The sequence below is a fragment of the Fundulus heteroclitus genome, chromosome 16, assembly GCF_011125445.2.
Source record: "Fundulus heteroclitus isolate FHET01 chromosome 16, MU-UCD_Fhet_4.1, whole genome shotgun sequence".
NCBI classification, from domain to species: Eukaryota; Metazoa; Chordata; class Actinopteri; order Cyprinodontiformes; family Fundulidae; genus Fundulus; species Fundulus heteroclitus.
This window is the reverse complement of record NC_046376.1, coordinates 30,415,612-30,431,900: the sequence shown is the minus strand read 5'-3', so window position 1 is coordinate 30,431,900 and position 16,289 is coordinate 30,415,612. Positions and strand designations below refer to the sequence as shown.

Sequence of the window (16,289 nt, the reverse complement as noted above, 5' to 3'; positions counted from 1 at the left end):
CGTGAACACCACCAATAGGATTGGTGACAAGGGACAGCCCCTGAAGAGGTAACCCCGGAAGGACTCTGCATTGGGATCAGACCTGATTTTGTGCTGAGAATGCGGACCAAGCTCTTGCATTGGCCATAAATGGACTGTACTGCCCTTAAAAGTGGTCCAATTACCACCTACTGATGGAGGGATGTGGGGGGACATGGCCATCTCCAGATCCATGAAACACACGTGGATCGGAGAAGCATACATCCCCTTTATGACTTGTGTAAAAACTGTGACCAGAAAGTTTAATCTTGTTTTTCCTGTGAATTTTTGGTGGATGCAGCTGTGCCACACTGTTTCCATTTCCAGATGATACACCTAAGATATGCTTTATACTCTAACTGGGCTTCAAAACATCTCCACATCTGTATGCTGTTTACACTGTTTACAAAAGGAAAAGTCAGTGTTAATGTTTAGAACGAATGTCTTTATTAAGGACGTAAAGAAAATCACAAAAACACCAATTTCGACAAGCTCACCGTACGTCAAACAGACCAGATTTCCTTTTTTTTTTTTTACAAAACATTTACATCTAACAATATTTTACTCTACACATAATTATAAAAGACACACCCAAAGAACATTAGTGAGGAAATAATCAGAGCTTTCTTGTGTAGTATGAATACTGCCTCAGCGCATTTCCGCTGCTTGGCAGATTTTACATCAAAATATGTAATCTCCTCTCTGGTATCAAACACATCCCAACTATCTGCCCACATCTAGGCCAGTTTCCTGTCAAAAAAATTAAAATAAAAAATGAGATTACATTCATAAGTATGTCTACACTGAGTGACTGTCTCTACTACTTTATGACTGGACAGAATTGCCGCACAACAGTAACATCTGCATTTAAAGAAGTAAGTAATGAACAGCCTAGAGTCAGCTAGATGTCTGAAAAGAGTAGAACAGAGGTTTATACGCAGCTAAATCATGTTTTCAATACTTTCATAAGGGACATAGCCTGATGATGACATTGGATTCATACAAATGTTCTGCAGGTTTTTACCACATGCAGAACAAGGCATGTTGCCATTTTACTGGATTGTCCAAAAATCTTGATGTCAAAGCCTTTGCAGTAGGATTGAGCTTTGCCTTTACATATCTATGTGTGTGTAAGTGTGGTAAGTTTAATTAGAGAAATAAGGTTATGCCTTTTATTGTGAGAGTTAAGCTTTATGCATCGGAAACTAGAGAGACGCCTTTTCCTAGACAGCCACTGAACACGATCTACAAGCCGCTCCCACTCCCCTCCACGTCTTCTATCTCGACCGAGCGCTTGCGGAGGACGGAGTTTGCCCTCCTGCCGCTCTTGGCCGGCATCGGCATCTTGGCCTTGCAGGGAGCCCGGTACTGGGGCAAGCCGGTCTTGGTGGTGTCCAGCTCCTCCGGGTCATCTTGCTGGGCACGGAGGGCGGCGATCACATCCTTGTCCGAGGGACTGAGGCTCAGGCAGCCACAGGGGCGACCCTCCGATCCAGCCTCTCCGGTCTCTCCCACTTCCTGATGGTCGTCCTCCACCGTCATGAAAGCGTCACCCCACAGGCTCTCGCAGAGATCCCTGCCATGCTGATACATCTGCAGGCACACAAACCATACACTTTGCATTTAAAATCTGATAAAACTGGTCACATCTTGTAAAAACAGTGACAAAATCAACACTTTAATAATGATAATCATCTTTTGGTCATTGCAACTTTCCAATGAAATTAGTGCATAAAACCCATTCCTTTTAGGGATCAGTGGGCTGCCTTGGTGCCTAGGAGCTAAGGGTCTGGCTCAGGGACCCAGAGTGGCAGGTTGTGGGATTTGAACCGAGGAACTTGCAGCCTTTTGAGGATGAAAGAGCCCTGCTCTGACCACTAGATCATCATTCCCTCAGTATTCATTTTCATTCATGCAACAATCTTTTATGAATCATACTGGCCGTCTTTGACTTGGGAGTGATAACCTTACAACCTTCTGCTTCCATTGTAGCTGTCTTTTCTGACAGCACATTAAACACCTAATTTTTAATCACAGCTTTGAGGTTGATTAAATACATTCAGAAAGACAAGTAAAGCAGACTAGATTGACTTTGGCTGAAATTTGTCAATTTATGAAATGCCCTTAAATTATGAATATGCCCTTAACAAATCTCTTCTTCTATTTCTGTTTTATTTTTAGAACCCAGCATCGCAGGCCTCATTGCCTCAGTAAAGGAAAGAGTTCAGGGTACAACAGAAAGAAAGAGACTGGGCAAAAATGGCTTCTATTGAAGAGTTTGAATATGCTGACCAAAAAGAACAAAAATGCTTGTCTCGCACGTGTCAAAAAGATCATGATGATTCCTGAGACTTTTTGGGAAAATGTTCTGTGGAGTGACGAGACAAAGGTTTTGGAGAGTTTCAGTCCCTTTACATCTGGCATAAAACCAACAAAGAATTTCAAAAAAGGAACATAATCCAGATTAAAACATAGTGTTAGTGTAATGGTCTGGGGATGCTTTGATTTATAGAAATATGAATTCTGCTCTCTAGCTGAGTGTCTGTGACATTAAGCTCAAACCCCCTTGGGATATGCAGCAGGACATCGATCCAATGCACACCACCAAGTCTACACAATGAAGGTTTTAGTGTTGGTCTAGTCAAAAGTCTTAACTGAAATGTAATTTCTTTAAATTTAGTTTTTTTTTTCTTGACTTCCTGTAAGATGCTTTGGTGTGTCTTGCCAAAGTGTCTGTTCGTTTGAGGGTATTTTTTTCTGACGAAATTGTTTAACATTTGTAGAGTGAAATCAAACAAATCTCATTGTGCTTATTAAATGAAATTACAGGAAAATCTGTTGTACAGAGGAAAATTTGTTGGACCACAGGAAATTGAATCAGACAAAGGCAGAGCAAGGAAAGCAAGTCAAGCTTGAAAGATTATGTGACTGAGTCCAGATCTGTTTCATTACAAAAACACAATCGCTTCACTGTCAAACACAACCATAGAAAAGTGTTTTAAATTTTTTAAGCCCATTTAACATATTATTTTTTAAAGTGAATAACTTCACTTTTGACTTTTGATACACTACCACTGTTTGTCTCCAAGCCTTTCAAGGCTCCCCACTACTGCACAGAAAGGTGGGAATCACCATAGCAACCAATGACTTAGCATTTTCTTGGTTACATTATTCAGCAAGTTATTATTCCCACAATAATTCATCATAAAGCAAGTCTTGCATTGTTTTCAGGAAAGCAGTTATGAAGATTTGTTTTAGGCAGAAGCTGTACTTGGATGCTTCCAAATGTCTTCTGAAATGTTCTAGTCTCCTGCATAATACTGTGTGTGTACAAACAGTATGTGTATCACTGTGTACCGAGTCTCTGTGCATCCTCAGGAAGGGCATGCTTGTAAAACAGATTCTTAATCAAAGGAGTCTTCCCTGCTTAAAGAAACTAGAAGGAATTCCAATTTGCAATCCACAGGCAGCGCGCAGATCTCATGATGGCTTTAATCAGATCCGAGCTGAGGATGTCTCTTCAACTGCATTGCCGTGGACCATAATAATGTAATTCCTGGTGTAGGTCTCACATGCAAATGCAATCTTTGCTCTCTGGCTATAGAGGAGGATAAGTGGAACGTGGTGTAAAATGTAATTACTGAAACAGCCATTATCACGACTGGGAAGCATTCGAGTTTCAGGTTCCATGCACAGGATATTCACGCGTTGCCAGCTCTTTTTGGGAGGTCTTGCACAAGTGGGCAGGACGTCAGACTCTGGTAAATGGAAGATCCGGGATTAAGTTAAAGGGGTTTAAGAAATGCATTGTGTATCAAAAGTATTGAACTTTTTCACATTTTGTATTTGGATGGGATTTTAAGAGATAGCTCAGGTTGTGCTTAATTATCATCAAAGCCTGGAACTTCCCCTGTGCTTGCTTTAAATTGAAAAATGTCCTTCGGATGAAGAGCAAAATTTCTTCAACCACAAAACTGAAGTCCAGTTGTTTCATATTCTAACCTTTTTTAGATTCGCCACGTCCTGGCTGACTGACAATCTTCATGAGCTTCATGCTTAGTTGTGAAGTGGAGGGAAAATGAGCTGGTGTTCAACCTTGTTCACTGCGACCGTGTAGTATTTCTAACAAAAACTTGAACAATGATTTATTCTGACCACTTGTCTTCGTAGAAGCCCGATCAGACAGTTTGAATATTCCAGCTGACAGGAAAAATAGGGCAAATTTTTTTTAACCCCAACACGAGCCCCACCGTGAGCTGTAGAGAATATTCTGCTATTTTCCTGTTTTTGTTTAACTTTTATCTCCTTGTTGCCAGGAATAAATTGATGCTTCCTAGCCCTCTACCACTGCCAGCTTCACGCTGAGTCTTCCTCACTCTTCCCCCCCCGGGCCTGCCTGAGCCTCACCTCGCTGCATAAACATCCCCTGAAATAATTGATTTTGCCCTTTTCACAGTGGCTCTGGCCTTGAAAACACTTTGCCTCTGCCAGGTGTTTTCTCTCTCAGGTGGCTTTGCTCTGCCCCTGCTGCTATCCTCACCTTCACTACAACATCGTCCTTCAGAGCGAATCAGAATACACGAGTATAAAAACCTTCAGCTTTTGCATAACAGCCCCTGACGCCTCTAACATGCCTCACAGAGCAGATTAATGGAGCTAAACTGACCCTCAGACTGTCCAGAAGGATTAAAGCTCCAATCACTCCAAACAACGATTGTATGTTTTTTACAGGATGGGACATTATAACCATCTCTAATAAAGGCATGCTTACCAAATATCAATCTAGGCTGTTTACACTGCGCTGCAAACGTATTCAGAAATCCTTAACTTCCATGTTAAAATGACAATCTTCAATGTAGCTAATTAGTATTTTATGATAGGACAACACAAAGTAGTGCATAATAATGACGGGAAACAAAAACACTACAAACATAACGTGTGGGGAAATCTGCCAACATGAGAGCTTTTGGCTGTGCACAATATCTAGAAAGGATTTTTTTTAATTTTTTTTTTTTACTTGTAAAATGCCTTTCCTTCTACTTTAGTTGTTTCCATGTTAAAATGACAATCTTCAATGTAGCTAATTAGTATTTTATGATAGGACAACACAAGGTAGTGCATAATTATGACGGGAAACAAAAACACTACAAACATAACGTGTGGGGAAATCTGCCAACATAAGAGCTTTTGGTTGTGCACAATATCTAGAAAGGATTTTTTTTTACTTGTTAAATCCCTTTCCTTCTACTTCAGTTGTTTGCTACTTTGTGTTGGTGTTGGAAATAAAACGGCAACAAAGTCCCAATAAAATGCACTGAAATGTGTGGCTGTAATATGGCAAAATGAGAAAAAGGATTAAGGGTTATGAAAACTACTGCTGCGCGCTGTAGCATCAAATCATGCAGAAAGCAACAGGGGGCAGCAAGCCTCACTGCCCTTCCCTCTCTGGTGCTTTCGTGTGAAACAGTTTGGGTTGCCTTGTGTATGAATGGTGCTGTGTAAACAAACTTGCCTTGCCTTTCTCTATAACCAGTCATTAGGATGCCAAGTCACCACCTCCTATAGTCCCGCTTGTCCCCCCCCCCCCTGCATTAATCATGTCCTGCTTATCCCTGTACTCACTGCACGTCTCGCTGTTATTCTATAGCTTTGCCCCGCAACAGCTCCTGCCGCCTTTCATCCTCCTGCCTGTCGGAGGATTGAGACTCGCAGACGGTGTTCAGAGAAGATTAAAAAAAAAAAAAAGATGTAATATGTTTACTGTGTTTGAAGGACAAAAAGGATGATGGCTGTGTCTCTTAACTACATATGCTCTCTGCCTGACACGTTGGTCTTATCACATCGACCCAATAATACCCACGACAGCACACACACACACACACAGACACACAAACATTTCTGTCTTCCCTCGGGCGGGCACGGTTTGCTGCCAAACTTAATTCAGCACAAGCCCAAGTAGCGCTAGACGACATGCTGTGATTGAATAAGCAAGATAGAGATTTTTCCCAAGGGCTATGTACTGTCCTTCCCTTCCTTATCTTACTTAATTCTGGCATTTATATCCTAAAATGCAGTATGCCAAGAAGGAAACTGAAGAAAGAAAGAAAAATTCACCTTACTATTCACCTTACGATGTTTAAACTGAATTAAAACATTTGGGAAGTGTGTTTAATAATTTTCAATCCTATTTAATTGGGAATCACTTTACCATGCATAGCAGACATGTTTTTATATCATTTATGTCAGAAATCGTATAGTAATCCTAGGATGTTTTATCCATATTCAGGTTCTAAGTTGGAAAGTCAACTAACTGTTTTGCTCACTGACCTATTTAGAGTTGCTTTTGACCCGTAATAACAGGAACCAACAAACTGGATGTGTATGGATGTTTTTACATTATTGCAAATAATTATTTTAACACTGCAGGAACCTGTTTCCAGACGACATGCATTATGTGTGGGTGACTAATTTATTGACATAAAAAAATATTTTGGCCCTAAAAAAACTGTTTACGGTGGCAGCTATCAATATTTTTCTTTTATACACAAGGCCGCCATATTGAATTTGGATGTTGAGGTTGGTGATTAATATCTTGCATAAAAATGTCTTTTGGTTTGCTGTGACATTCCTGACAAATTATGAATATTTACTTTGTTTTTATAACAAGTTCAGTTTTTTTACTCAGAGCCTTCCAACAGAATTTCATTCAAATGTACACTGTGAATATTCAAGTTGAGAGACAAAGTCTGTCTAGGCCTAAGTCTAAAAGCCTAAGAGTCAAAGTCATTCTAACTTGCAATTTCAACTTCAGGGGTTGATCCTGAGGAAAGTTTGAACTCTAAAACTGACCATCGAGTAGAAAATAAAATGCATCAATAATATTCAATGCCGATTCTAGGGCTTGCTCTCTGATTTAAACCATCCCAATATATATCTGGCTGTATGTTCAGGGTCTCAAGTCCTCTAACGAGTTTTCTCCCAGCCTTGCCTTGTATTTAGCTCCTTTGGCTAAATACATAAGAATACATAGGGACTAAATGCTGCTTCTCCAAGGAGAAGCAGCATTTAGTTCCTATACTCCACTTATCTGGAACAAACTTCCAGAAAATTGTAAAGGTGCCTGAGCTTCCTTTAAATCAAGATTAAAAACACATTTGTTTAGGATTGCCTTCAACTGTTCAAGTTAACTGAATCATCACTTTTTTATTCTTTTTTCTATTTACATTTTATTCCTACTTGCTTTTATTCTGTTTTATTTTGCTATTTTTTAATCATGTAAAGCACTTTGCATTGTCTTTGTACTGAATTGTGCTATATAAATAAAATTACCTTAAATTTGCCTTGGTTTTCCCATCAAATCTGAACTTCTTCTCTGTGATACTGTCACTTCTATCTTATCTTTAGTTCTAGATGTGGTGTATTCCAGGTTATGTGCAATGTTAGTAAGCATGTTGATCCAAAAAGCTCAAATTTGGCCTCATCTGACCAGAGCAACAGCTTTCTCATGTCTGCTCAGTACCTACATAGTTGTGGAAAACCGTAAACAGGACTTATTGCAGCTTTCTCCCAACAATGGTTTTATTCTTGCCACTAAAGGCCTGATTACTGGAGTCCAAAAATTTTTTTGGTTTATTGACAGTTTCAGCAAATCAGATAATCTCCCGTTTTGCTACAAAATGCCACAAATGTAGTTCTGCAAGTTTCTTTGTCAGAGTGCAAACCAGAAATGCGTTGAATTTGCTATCCTAACCTCTCTCCTACATTATCAGAGACACTGAGTCTCTAACTCTTAGAGAAGACCTTGGTAAGCAAATGATGTAACAAAAACTTCATAAATAGGAGTGATGCAGAGAGTTAAAGTGGGATTTTGTCATGTAGAAGGGGAGGTTTTGAGCACATTAAATCAATGCTAATCAAACTAAACTGTCTGCATTATCACATCCTGCCTTTATCCATGCATATTTGCTGTTCACTAATGCATTTACCAACATCATCTGAGGCAGAGCTGTGGCGACACGGCACATATTATTTGCAGTTTGCTTTGCCGTGCTCCGTCTCTGCTGCTTGGGTAGAAAGCGAGCAGGACCACCACTGCAACCGCTTTAAAACACAAGAGGCTCCCGCGATTGGGTTCTCTCCAAAAACGGCGATCTGTTGAGTTTGCTTTTCTTACGGCATTCATCTGCTTAGAACAATTCTGTATTCATCTGTTTTCACAGCGGCTTAAATTTCTTGCTGCCTGTTTGCGGCATTAGCGTTGCCCTACATGAAAACGGGCCAAGGCGAGCGCACAAAGCCCCAGAAATATGCAGGCGATACACCCACAGAAGCACACAGAGATCTTCCCTCTCTCCGTCCTCGCTCTTTATACGCGCCGTAATTTCTGCTTATCATCTAATAACCAGCAGGCAGCCTTATTAGATCTGTCGTCTGTGGGTGTGCGCCCATTCGTTTGTGCGTGAGAACAGTATTACAGAAGGAGAGGGGAGGACGGAGAAGATAAGGAGGGGCAGTCGAAGCAGGGAGACGGAAAGACAGACAGGCACGTTATGAGACAGATTGTCATGGGGTGTGATGTGAGAGTTAGTTTGCTGCAGGCCTCGGCTGCACACCAGCCTCCACCGTCACTCCGCTTCTTTTTAAATCACCCAGCTGGCCCCCGGCCAGCGATGCAGGGCCAGACTCTTTTCTTTCACGCTCCGGCCCACTACGTGGCCCTGCGCTGTTAACCCTTCTCTCAGCCGCCAACACACTGAGGCACAGTTTCACACGTTTACCTGCAACGTGGCGGAGGATAATAAGCGGATCGGCGAGATTCCAGCCTCTAACTAGCTCTCATCCGGTCTGAGTGTTTCAGCTGAAGTGAAAAACAACTGATGGCCAAAAGGAGCTGGATAGGCTCTGTTCATTTGAATGTTAGAGTGCTCTGCAAAAGTATTCTCACCATTTCCACTTGTTGCATTTTTTGTTTACACAACCACATAGTTTAACAGTTGCAAGGAAAAAAAATGTCGGTGAAAGAAGTTCAAAAGACTCCCATTTGCTTGGTGGACACTGAATACCACCAAGAGGATGAAGACACTATCTGTAAACATGGTGGCAGCATCATGCTGTGGGGAAGATTTTTTTTCACCAGATAAAGCTGGTCAGTGTTGATGGGAAGATGGATGGCGCTAGATTCAATCCAAACATTAATCTACAACCGGTTACAGGGGTAAGAATACGTCTGCAAGCCACTGTTAAGCACCTCTATTTGGGCAACAACCACGAACCATTAACTTCGAAGTACACTTAATAGTAACGGGAACAAGTTGATGACAAATGTGCGAGGATTCACTTTACCTGCTGATACTGAACACAGGTTCCTGTGCAGTTCTGGCCCCTGGGGTCTCTGGCCCAGTTACGAGCACAAGTCATGTCCATCCTACAGGCATCGAACCTGAAGAAAGATGCAAGACAAATCAGAAATTATCAAAGAGCTAGCTGCTGAAACATAAACATTTTTTCAAATATATTTTTTATAGCCTGTTTTTCATGTCTGTTCACCTAATATGAGACTGGAACAAGCAGCTGCTCAGTTCAAATTAGCATTCGGACTCAAAACAGATTAAAACAGCTTACAGCTTATCTTAAGCCTGCAAAAAAGACATACTGTTGTTTGTTTTGTCTTTTTTGCACGCATGGTATTCTGTAAATACTGGCAGATATGAATCCTGTGAACAAATCCTTCTAAAATCCTGCAGAACATAGCAGTACAAAAACAACATATTTGCTCAAAAACCCAAATAACACACTGCACATTCACTGAATGGGTGATGTCCATCGATACATACGGTTAAGCCCAGAGTTATTCATAGGCCTGGTAGATTTACATCTAAAACTATTTAAATATAACCAAGACGTTTATTTAGGAAAAATAAAATCTATCCTATATTATTGGAAAAAAGAAAAGGCATCTTTCAAAAGATAATAAATGGAACAAGAATGTCCATTTTGAAAAAAAGAAAATCCGTTTTGCATTTTCTTTTAAAATTATTGTAAAAAATAATTTCTTCCACTTCTCAAGAATCAGTGCAAAAATTGTCACTGGCATTACAACAGTCTCCTAGTTGCTGACCACCTATTTGTATTTTTTTGTGCTGGCCTCCTTGCCATCACCCTAATCAATGGTTTCCACAGATTCTCTATCTGGCTGCATCATCACAAAACATTTACATTACTTCCAGTCAGAAGAAACATGTTCAAATTAAAAGATTATTTAAAGGTAAATCTGCCAGGGGTATGAATAACTTCTGTCTTAACTATATTGATATGAAGATTAACATTTACTCTCTGCTGGGAATATCATTTTAAATTCTACATTTTGATTAGAGTAGCATTAAAATTGTGTAAGGAATGATTTTCACATATTTTACTGTAACATTTATGTTAAATATTCTACTGTTGTAGCAGTATAGACTTGTTTTAAAAAGGGATTATATAATTATGGTGGAACCAGGTTAGCTCTTTTTCCCCTCATCTCAAAGTTAACTTTATAGGGTTCTGTTGCTCAGTTTGAGGCCATCTCACGGTAAATTTTGTTACAAGGACACGTTTGGGACTCCTAACCTTTACCACTACTGCTTAAATAATAGTGTGCGATTACCTAGCTCCTACATTGCGCGCGCTAATAATTTCTTCTTAATGCTTGCATTATTCGGCCTGTTAAAAGTGAGAATTTATGGGATAAAGTGGGTTTGATTACTGAAACATTTGTACGGCGTGGATTAGATGTGTGCATTTATTTTAAACACTTAAGGCACACATAAGGATTCATATTTGAAATACAGATAACACCCTTGTGGTGACACATTCTTCCAACAGATGACAAGTGAAGAGGACACATCCCCTCAGGGATGGTGGAGGAGGAGATAAATAATTGCGGTTCCCTTTATTCTGCCTCTTGCTGCTGGAGTTTGTGGCGTGACCAGCAAGGAGCTCAGCACTGAAACCTGTAATCATTTCTCTGCCGTATTAATATCAGATTGTTAAACTCTAACTTTGTATGTGAGTTATCCTTAGAGAGGGTTTTATTTTGGTGAAGAAGGAGAAGACAACGAGTGTGCACATGGTCTAAGTGTGTGTAACATTAGCTGTTAATGTTTTCAGTTAGCAAGACATCAGCTGCCTCAGAGTTAGAAAATGAGTCTACACCCAGAAACTGCTGGGTTTATGATACTGGGACAGACATTGTGGGGCAGTTTTGACCAAATAGTGGGCCAGGGCATATAGAGATAAAGGCAAGGAGCCTCATCTTTCTTTACAGACTGCCATTTTGAACTCACAGCAACCTCCTCAGACTTCATTTTGACTCCTTGCACAGAAAGATATAAGAAATGGTAAGATGGCAAAATGTTGCAGTAATAATATTAACGCCAGTAGGTTGTGTTAAGGAGTAAAGTTCTCATTAGAGAATTAGTTCACTTTGGGTGACATTAGCCTTTTATAGTAATTGGTAATAGTTAGCTCAAGCTAGTGCTAGCTATATTCAATATTTACCCTATTTTACCAATTAGTTGGTCAGAAAAATCAATAGAGGCTATATTTTACAGTGTTTTATACTGAGCATGCAGTTTGTTATTCAGTCAACTGTTGGTAAATCAAAGTCTTTTTAGACATTATGAGGTTGTTTTTGAACTGATAAGTTGTGTTACAGATTTAAAATAAAAATCAAAAGGAACTAATTACAACCCAAATACCTTTTTTTTATTTTTAGAAATCCAAATTTATTTTCAACCCACTTTATAAAAGATTGAATTTAAGACATTACCCAGTTTGCTGGCTCAATGACATGATCTGTTGTCGCACTGTGGATTTGTATCTTTACATAATCTACACAAATAGGATATTGTTTCTAATATTTTGGACTTGGGAATAAGAGCAAACATTTTTCCATTATGTCAAACTGTTTATTCAGATGCATTTTATATGCTGTCAGAATAGATTTCCAAAGCATGAAAGCTGATGAAACTTTAGAGTTTTTAAACGTATTCCTTTACAAAGCTCTCAGTCGACTTGCCACAGCCTCTCCAAATCCGCTTTCTGTGTTCCCATTAGTTGTTTTCAACATTTAAAGGATTATCCACCCACCCCCTTCACTATAAAACAACAGAATAAAAACCCTGATCTACTGCTGTCTTATGAGCCCATAAAATGTCAGAAAAATCTATTTTGGCTTTTTATCTACATTGCATTTTAACTTGGCACGGAATACTGTTGTTTTACAAAACTGGAACCTTTCCCCTGAGGAGCTTTACACGTCAGCAGGGACAGGTACTGAGCTCCATTTAGGCCCCGCTGGGCGGTGTGTTTGGCAGCCTCACCAGTCCCGGCAGAAGCTGTGGCAGAGCGGCACCGCCTGGATGTACGAGCGGCGGTGAGGGTGAGGCCAGCGGGAGGCGTCAGGGGAGCAGCGGTAAAAGCACGAAACGCGCTTCAGGAAGCCTTCGCACCTGCAGAGACAGATAGAAACTGTTTTCTATCAGCATGAGGCACCGTCAATCTCTCTGGGAAGGGAAATACGAAAAGGCTAAATATGAGCACATGACTGGTACTGGTCATGTGTGCTTATGTTTTCTTAAAAAAAAAAAGATGCTTTTAATGATCAGAGCATTTCAAAAGTATTCCCTCCCTTTGAACATTTTCACATTGTGTCATGTCAAGAACAAACTTTAATGCAATTTAACGTGCACTCCTTTGTCTTGATCTGTTAAACAAAGTTCTAATAAAATATTGTGTATTTGGTTGGTTGTAATTTGGCCTATTGTAGAACGTTTCAAGGGGTATGAAAACTTTTGCAAGGCTTTGTATGTGACTCACAATTGTAATATGAGATAGAGAGATAATTAAAAAGAGACATTATTACAGCACTGTTGAGAGAATCGTGTAGCAGTTAAATTGATGTGACTTACTCGGGGCTCAGAGGGCCACACTTGTCCCAGGGTTCATTCTTATTGCTGTCAGAAGGAATATAGGCAATATCCTGGATGCCTTCTTCTGTGCAGCAGCTGTCTGCAACAACAGGGACAGAGAAAAATTTTTTTTTTGCCTTTTTTGCCCGCTCACACTGACAGGAAACCTCACGGAGCGTGCACACTCACTGTCGGCGTACAGGCCGCACTCAGACAGGTGTGGCTCTGGACTGGGCGTGGCCTTGTGCTTGCCGTCTTGGAGGCAGACCCCCTCTGAGCGAGCCCTGCCAACAGCTGCCAGGTATACGCATATCAACAGCAGAGAGGAAGAGGTGACGGCCATCTCAGCTGATATAAGCAGGTCTGGTAAGAAGTTCAGCGCACTGGAGAGCGACAGACAATGCGCCCTAATATCAAAACACAGCAGGTAAAATAACACAATTGTCGTCTATTCCATAATAACACAGAAGAGAGGGTAGACTCATTGACGTTTATGATAAAAAGCCCCAATCTAAGCCAATGTTATTTCCTTTGGGTGAGTTGTTAGGTGTAGAGAGCCCGCCTGTGCCGTATCCAGTACTGTTTTTTATTCAGGAGATATTGATAGCTGCCCAGGGCGCACCTCGTTAATGGGGCGGCATCATTTCGCCGAATCCCAACCAAGTTTCCTTCTACTTATTTCCATGTACATTCAACTGAAAAGTGCTAAAGTAAAGGACTATTTTACTGTTTTTCAGGGAATCTGGATTGATTCTTTGATCAGCTCTTGTGCGAGGTCCAAATTGTCTAGAGTACTTAAAGTTGAACTGAGGTATACTACAGTGAACAGAGATTCTTCAAAATACATTTGGATTTTGTCAGAAACCTGTATTTTATTTGTGAGAACATAAAAAAATATGCTTTTTTTTTTGGAATCAGGGAAACCCAGGGTAACGATAGCCATCAAAATATATAGACTGGTCAAACTATATATATATATATATATATATATATATATACATACATATATATATATATATATATATATATATATATATATATATATATATATATATATATATATATATATATATTTATGTGGCCTGCAACCTAGGATTTTTCAAAATGGACACTTTTGTTTCATATTTAGTTGTTTTATAAATGATCTATTTAGCAGATTATAAATGAATATATTTGTTTTTTGCTATTTGTATTATTTAATTCACACATCTATGTTATGATTCACACGGGTATTGAATTGGGACTCTTTTTGACTTCCATAAATAGGGAGAGTCATGCAGGACCGGCCACAGCTGACCCAGACATGGTGGGCCTAATTAGCTGGCACTGAGGCACCGTGCTGAGATGCTTGCTTGTTTAATCTGACCAGCCACTGGCCGGTGTGCAGACTAACCTACATAGCACTACTTAAATAAATCTGTTGGACGTGACCAAAATAAACCCAGACTTGGCCCTTGATGTTTGTTGTTGCACACTTTGGGACTCATGGTGACGCTTTTTTGTGCTGCAGGGTCATAACACTTGTCAGAAATAGAAGATTCCACTGTTGAAAAATACCTTATTTTTTACTCGTAAAATAAACTGCTTAAATTAATAAATTTGGCGTTTTACAAATATTGTATCTGGGTAGAGTTTAGTCAGTCTTTCTGAGAAGACATTGTGATTTAATTAGCTAAACGACTCCTAAAAATGTTGTTATAATGTAACCTTTATTGAAGAATACATTTAATCACAATCCTAATGTGAAACTTGCAAACATTCGTTTCTATTAGTGTAGGGAAGCTGCTGAACCAAACATTGGAAAATGGTAGAATAGAATATAATGAAGAATTGATCTGAAATAATCTAAAATAATCAGTTGGGATTTTCCTGACCTGGGCTGAAATGTCAAGAGTGAGACTCCAGTATTAAACTGAAGGGAACTGGAGCTAAAAAAGGAGATTTTCAGGATAAGGCGATTTATAAAAGCTGCAACTTAAACATTTCAAAGTGCTTCTCATTAGTGAGTTTGTGACCCGATGACCTTTAAATAGGCATTTTCTTCCTTTATGGTGAATGTTTCCCCCCAAAAGCATTTAGAATATGCTTGCGTCAAAGCCGATTAGCTTTGACGCCCTTCTCAGTTTCTCTAGTTAATAAAAATCAACCGAATAAAACGGACCTCTGATCGGCGCTCCTTTCCTCACCTGTTCGCAGGGTTAAAAAACGCCGCTGGTCGCTCGGTCCCCCGCCCCGATGTGTTGCTGTGGCTCCAACTGCTGCAGGCTGCGCGCTGCTCGGCTCTCCTCCTGCTCCTGTCTCCGCGACGCTCTCTGCGCTGGCTGTGATCTCCGCTGCTCCGGGGGGGCACTGCTCGCCACTTTGTCACCGGTTTAGATGAAAAACATGTCAGCCCCTTCCACCAGGATCCTGGCTCCCTCCTCCCTCCTCCATCTGCCACACGCTGGGATGTCCTGTCCCTCCCCTCTCCTGCGCGCGCGCGCGCACGCACGCACTCGCGCACGCACAGAAAGGACCGGGCTCTGTCCTTGTTAATCTCCCGGTTGGATGCTTTCCAAATCCTCCATGTTGACAGCCTTCCTTCCACCCGTCCAAGTCATGCTGTAGATGGAAATCCACACAATTTTAAGTGAAACGGATGGGCTTTGCCCTTCAGCCCCAGGGGGTCACAAACTGGTGCTGAGTCACACCTGTCCCTGAGGTCACTACTCCCACCCCCCCCTCCCACCCCTGACAGGGTCAGAGGAGGGTACGGCTGAGATTTGATACTGGATGATATGCTGAGGGCAGAGAACATGCGGAACAAAGCACAGTGAACTCACTGGGAGGATGCTGCACGCTGCAAAAAAATCCTTTCCCCTTCACAAAGACAGAGCTCACTTCAGCTCATTTTTCTGTTTCCTGCGTTGCCCAGAACAAAAGCAGATCAAGTTCTTATAATAAGACATCAAAATTTGTTTACCGGACTGTTACGTAAACATGTGAGCAGGTTCACCGTGTGTGTGTGTGTGTGTGTGTGTGTGTGTGTGTGTGCGTGTGTGTGTGTGGTCGCTCCTGTCTTGTAATCTCACATCCTCTCGGACCTGTTGTGCCAGCCTAATCCCCGGCTGGGTTCATCTCTTTTCTCTCTGGTTCCAGAGCCCTGCTAAGACTTTTGGCCCCAGGAGCAGATGGGGACCGTCTTGTGGCCCAGATACACCGCCTCGGACTCATACTCCATGAACTCTGAAACATTTTGTCACGTCACACCTTGGAACTTTGGTGTAGTTTTCATTGTCATTTTATGCGACGGGAAAACCCAAAAATGATTGCACGATTGTA

General features: G+C 40.8%; 1 protein-coding gene across 2 annotated transcripts; it reads right to left on the bottom strand.

Moving 5' to 3' along the window:
* Window positions 1–446: 446 nt before the first annotated feature.
* rtbdn (retbindin) lies at window positions 447–15,381 on the bottom strand. Of its 2 annotated transcripts, none has more exons than XM_021319178.2 (6): window positions 15,155–15,381; window positions 13,158–13,375; window positions 12,969–13,068; window positions 12,381–12,509; window positions 9,361–9,457; window positions 447–1,611 (listed from the first exon to the last, which is right to left on the bottom strand). In XM_021319178.2, the coding sequence occupies exons 2-6, from the start codon at window positions 13,309–13,311 to the stop codon at window positions 1,264–1,266; spliced, it is 828 nt and encodes a 275-aa protein (XP_021174853.1). In that variant the 5' UTR covers window positions 13,312–13,375; window positions 15,155–15,381; the 3' UTR covers window positions 447–1,263. The 2 variants fall into 2 exon arrangements, with proteins under 2 accessions (XP_021174853.1, XP_012723333.2); XM_012867879.3 differs by having other exon boundaries at window positions 13,158–13,351; window positions 15,155–15,380.
* Window positions 15,382–16,289: the final 908 nt, after the last annotated feature.

Coding starts and splice junctions, on each gene's coding strand:
- rtbdn (XM_021319178.2), bottom strand. CDS start 13,311: ATGGCCGTCACCTCTTCCTCTCTGCTGTTGATATGCGTATACCTGGCA. Junction 13,069..13,157: donor GTGCGGCCTGTACGCCGACA/GTGAGTGTGCAC, acceptor CTGTTGTTGCAG/ACAGCTGCTGCACAGAAGAA. Junction 12,510..12,968: donor TGTGGCCCTCTGAGCCCCGA/GTAAGTCACATC, acceptor CTGTCTCTGCAG/GTGCGAAGGCTTCCTGAAGC.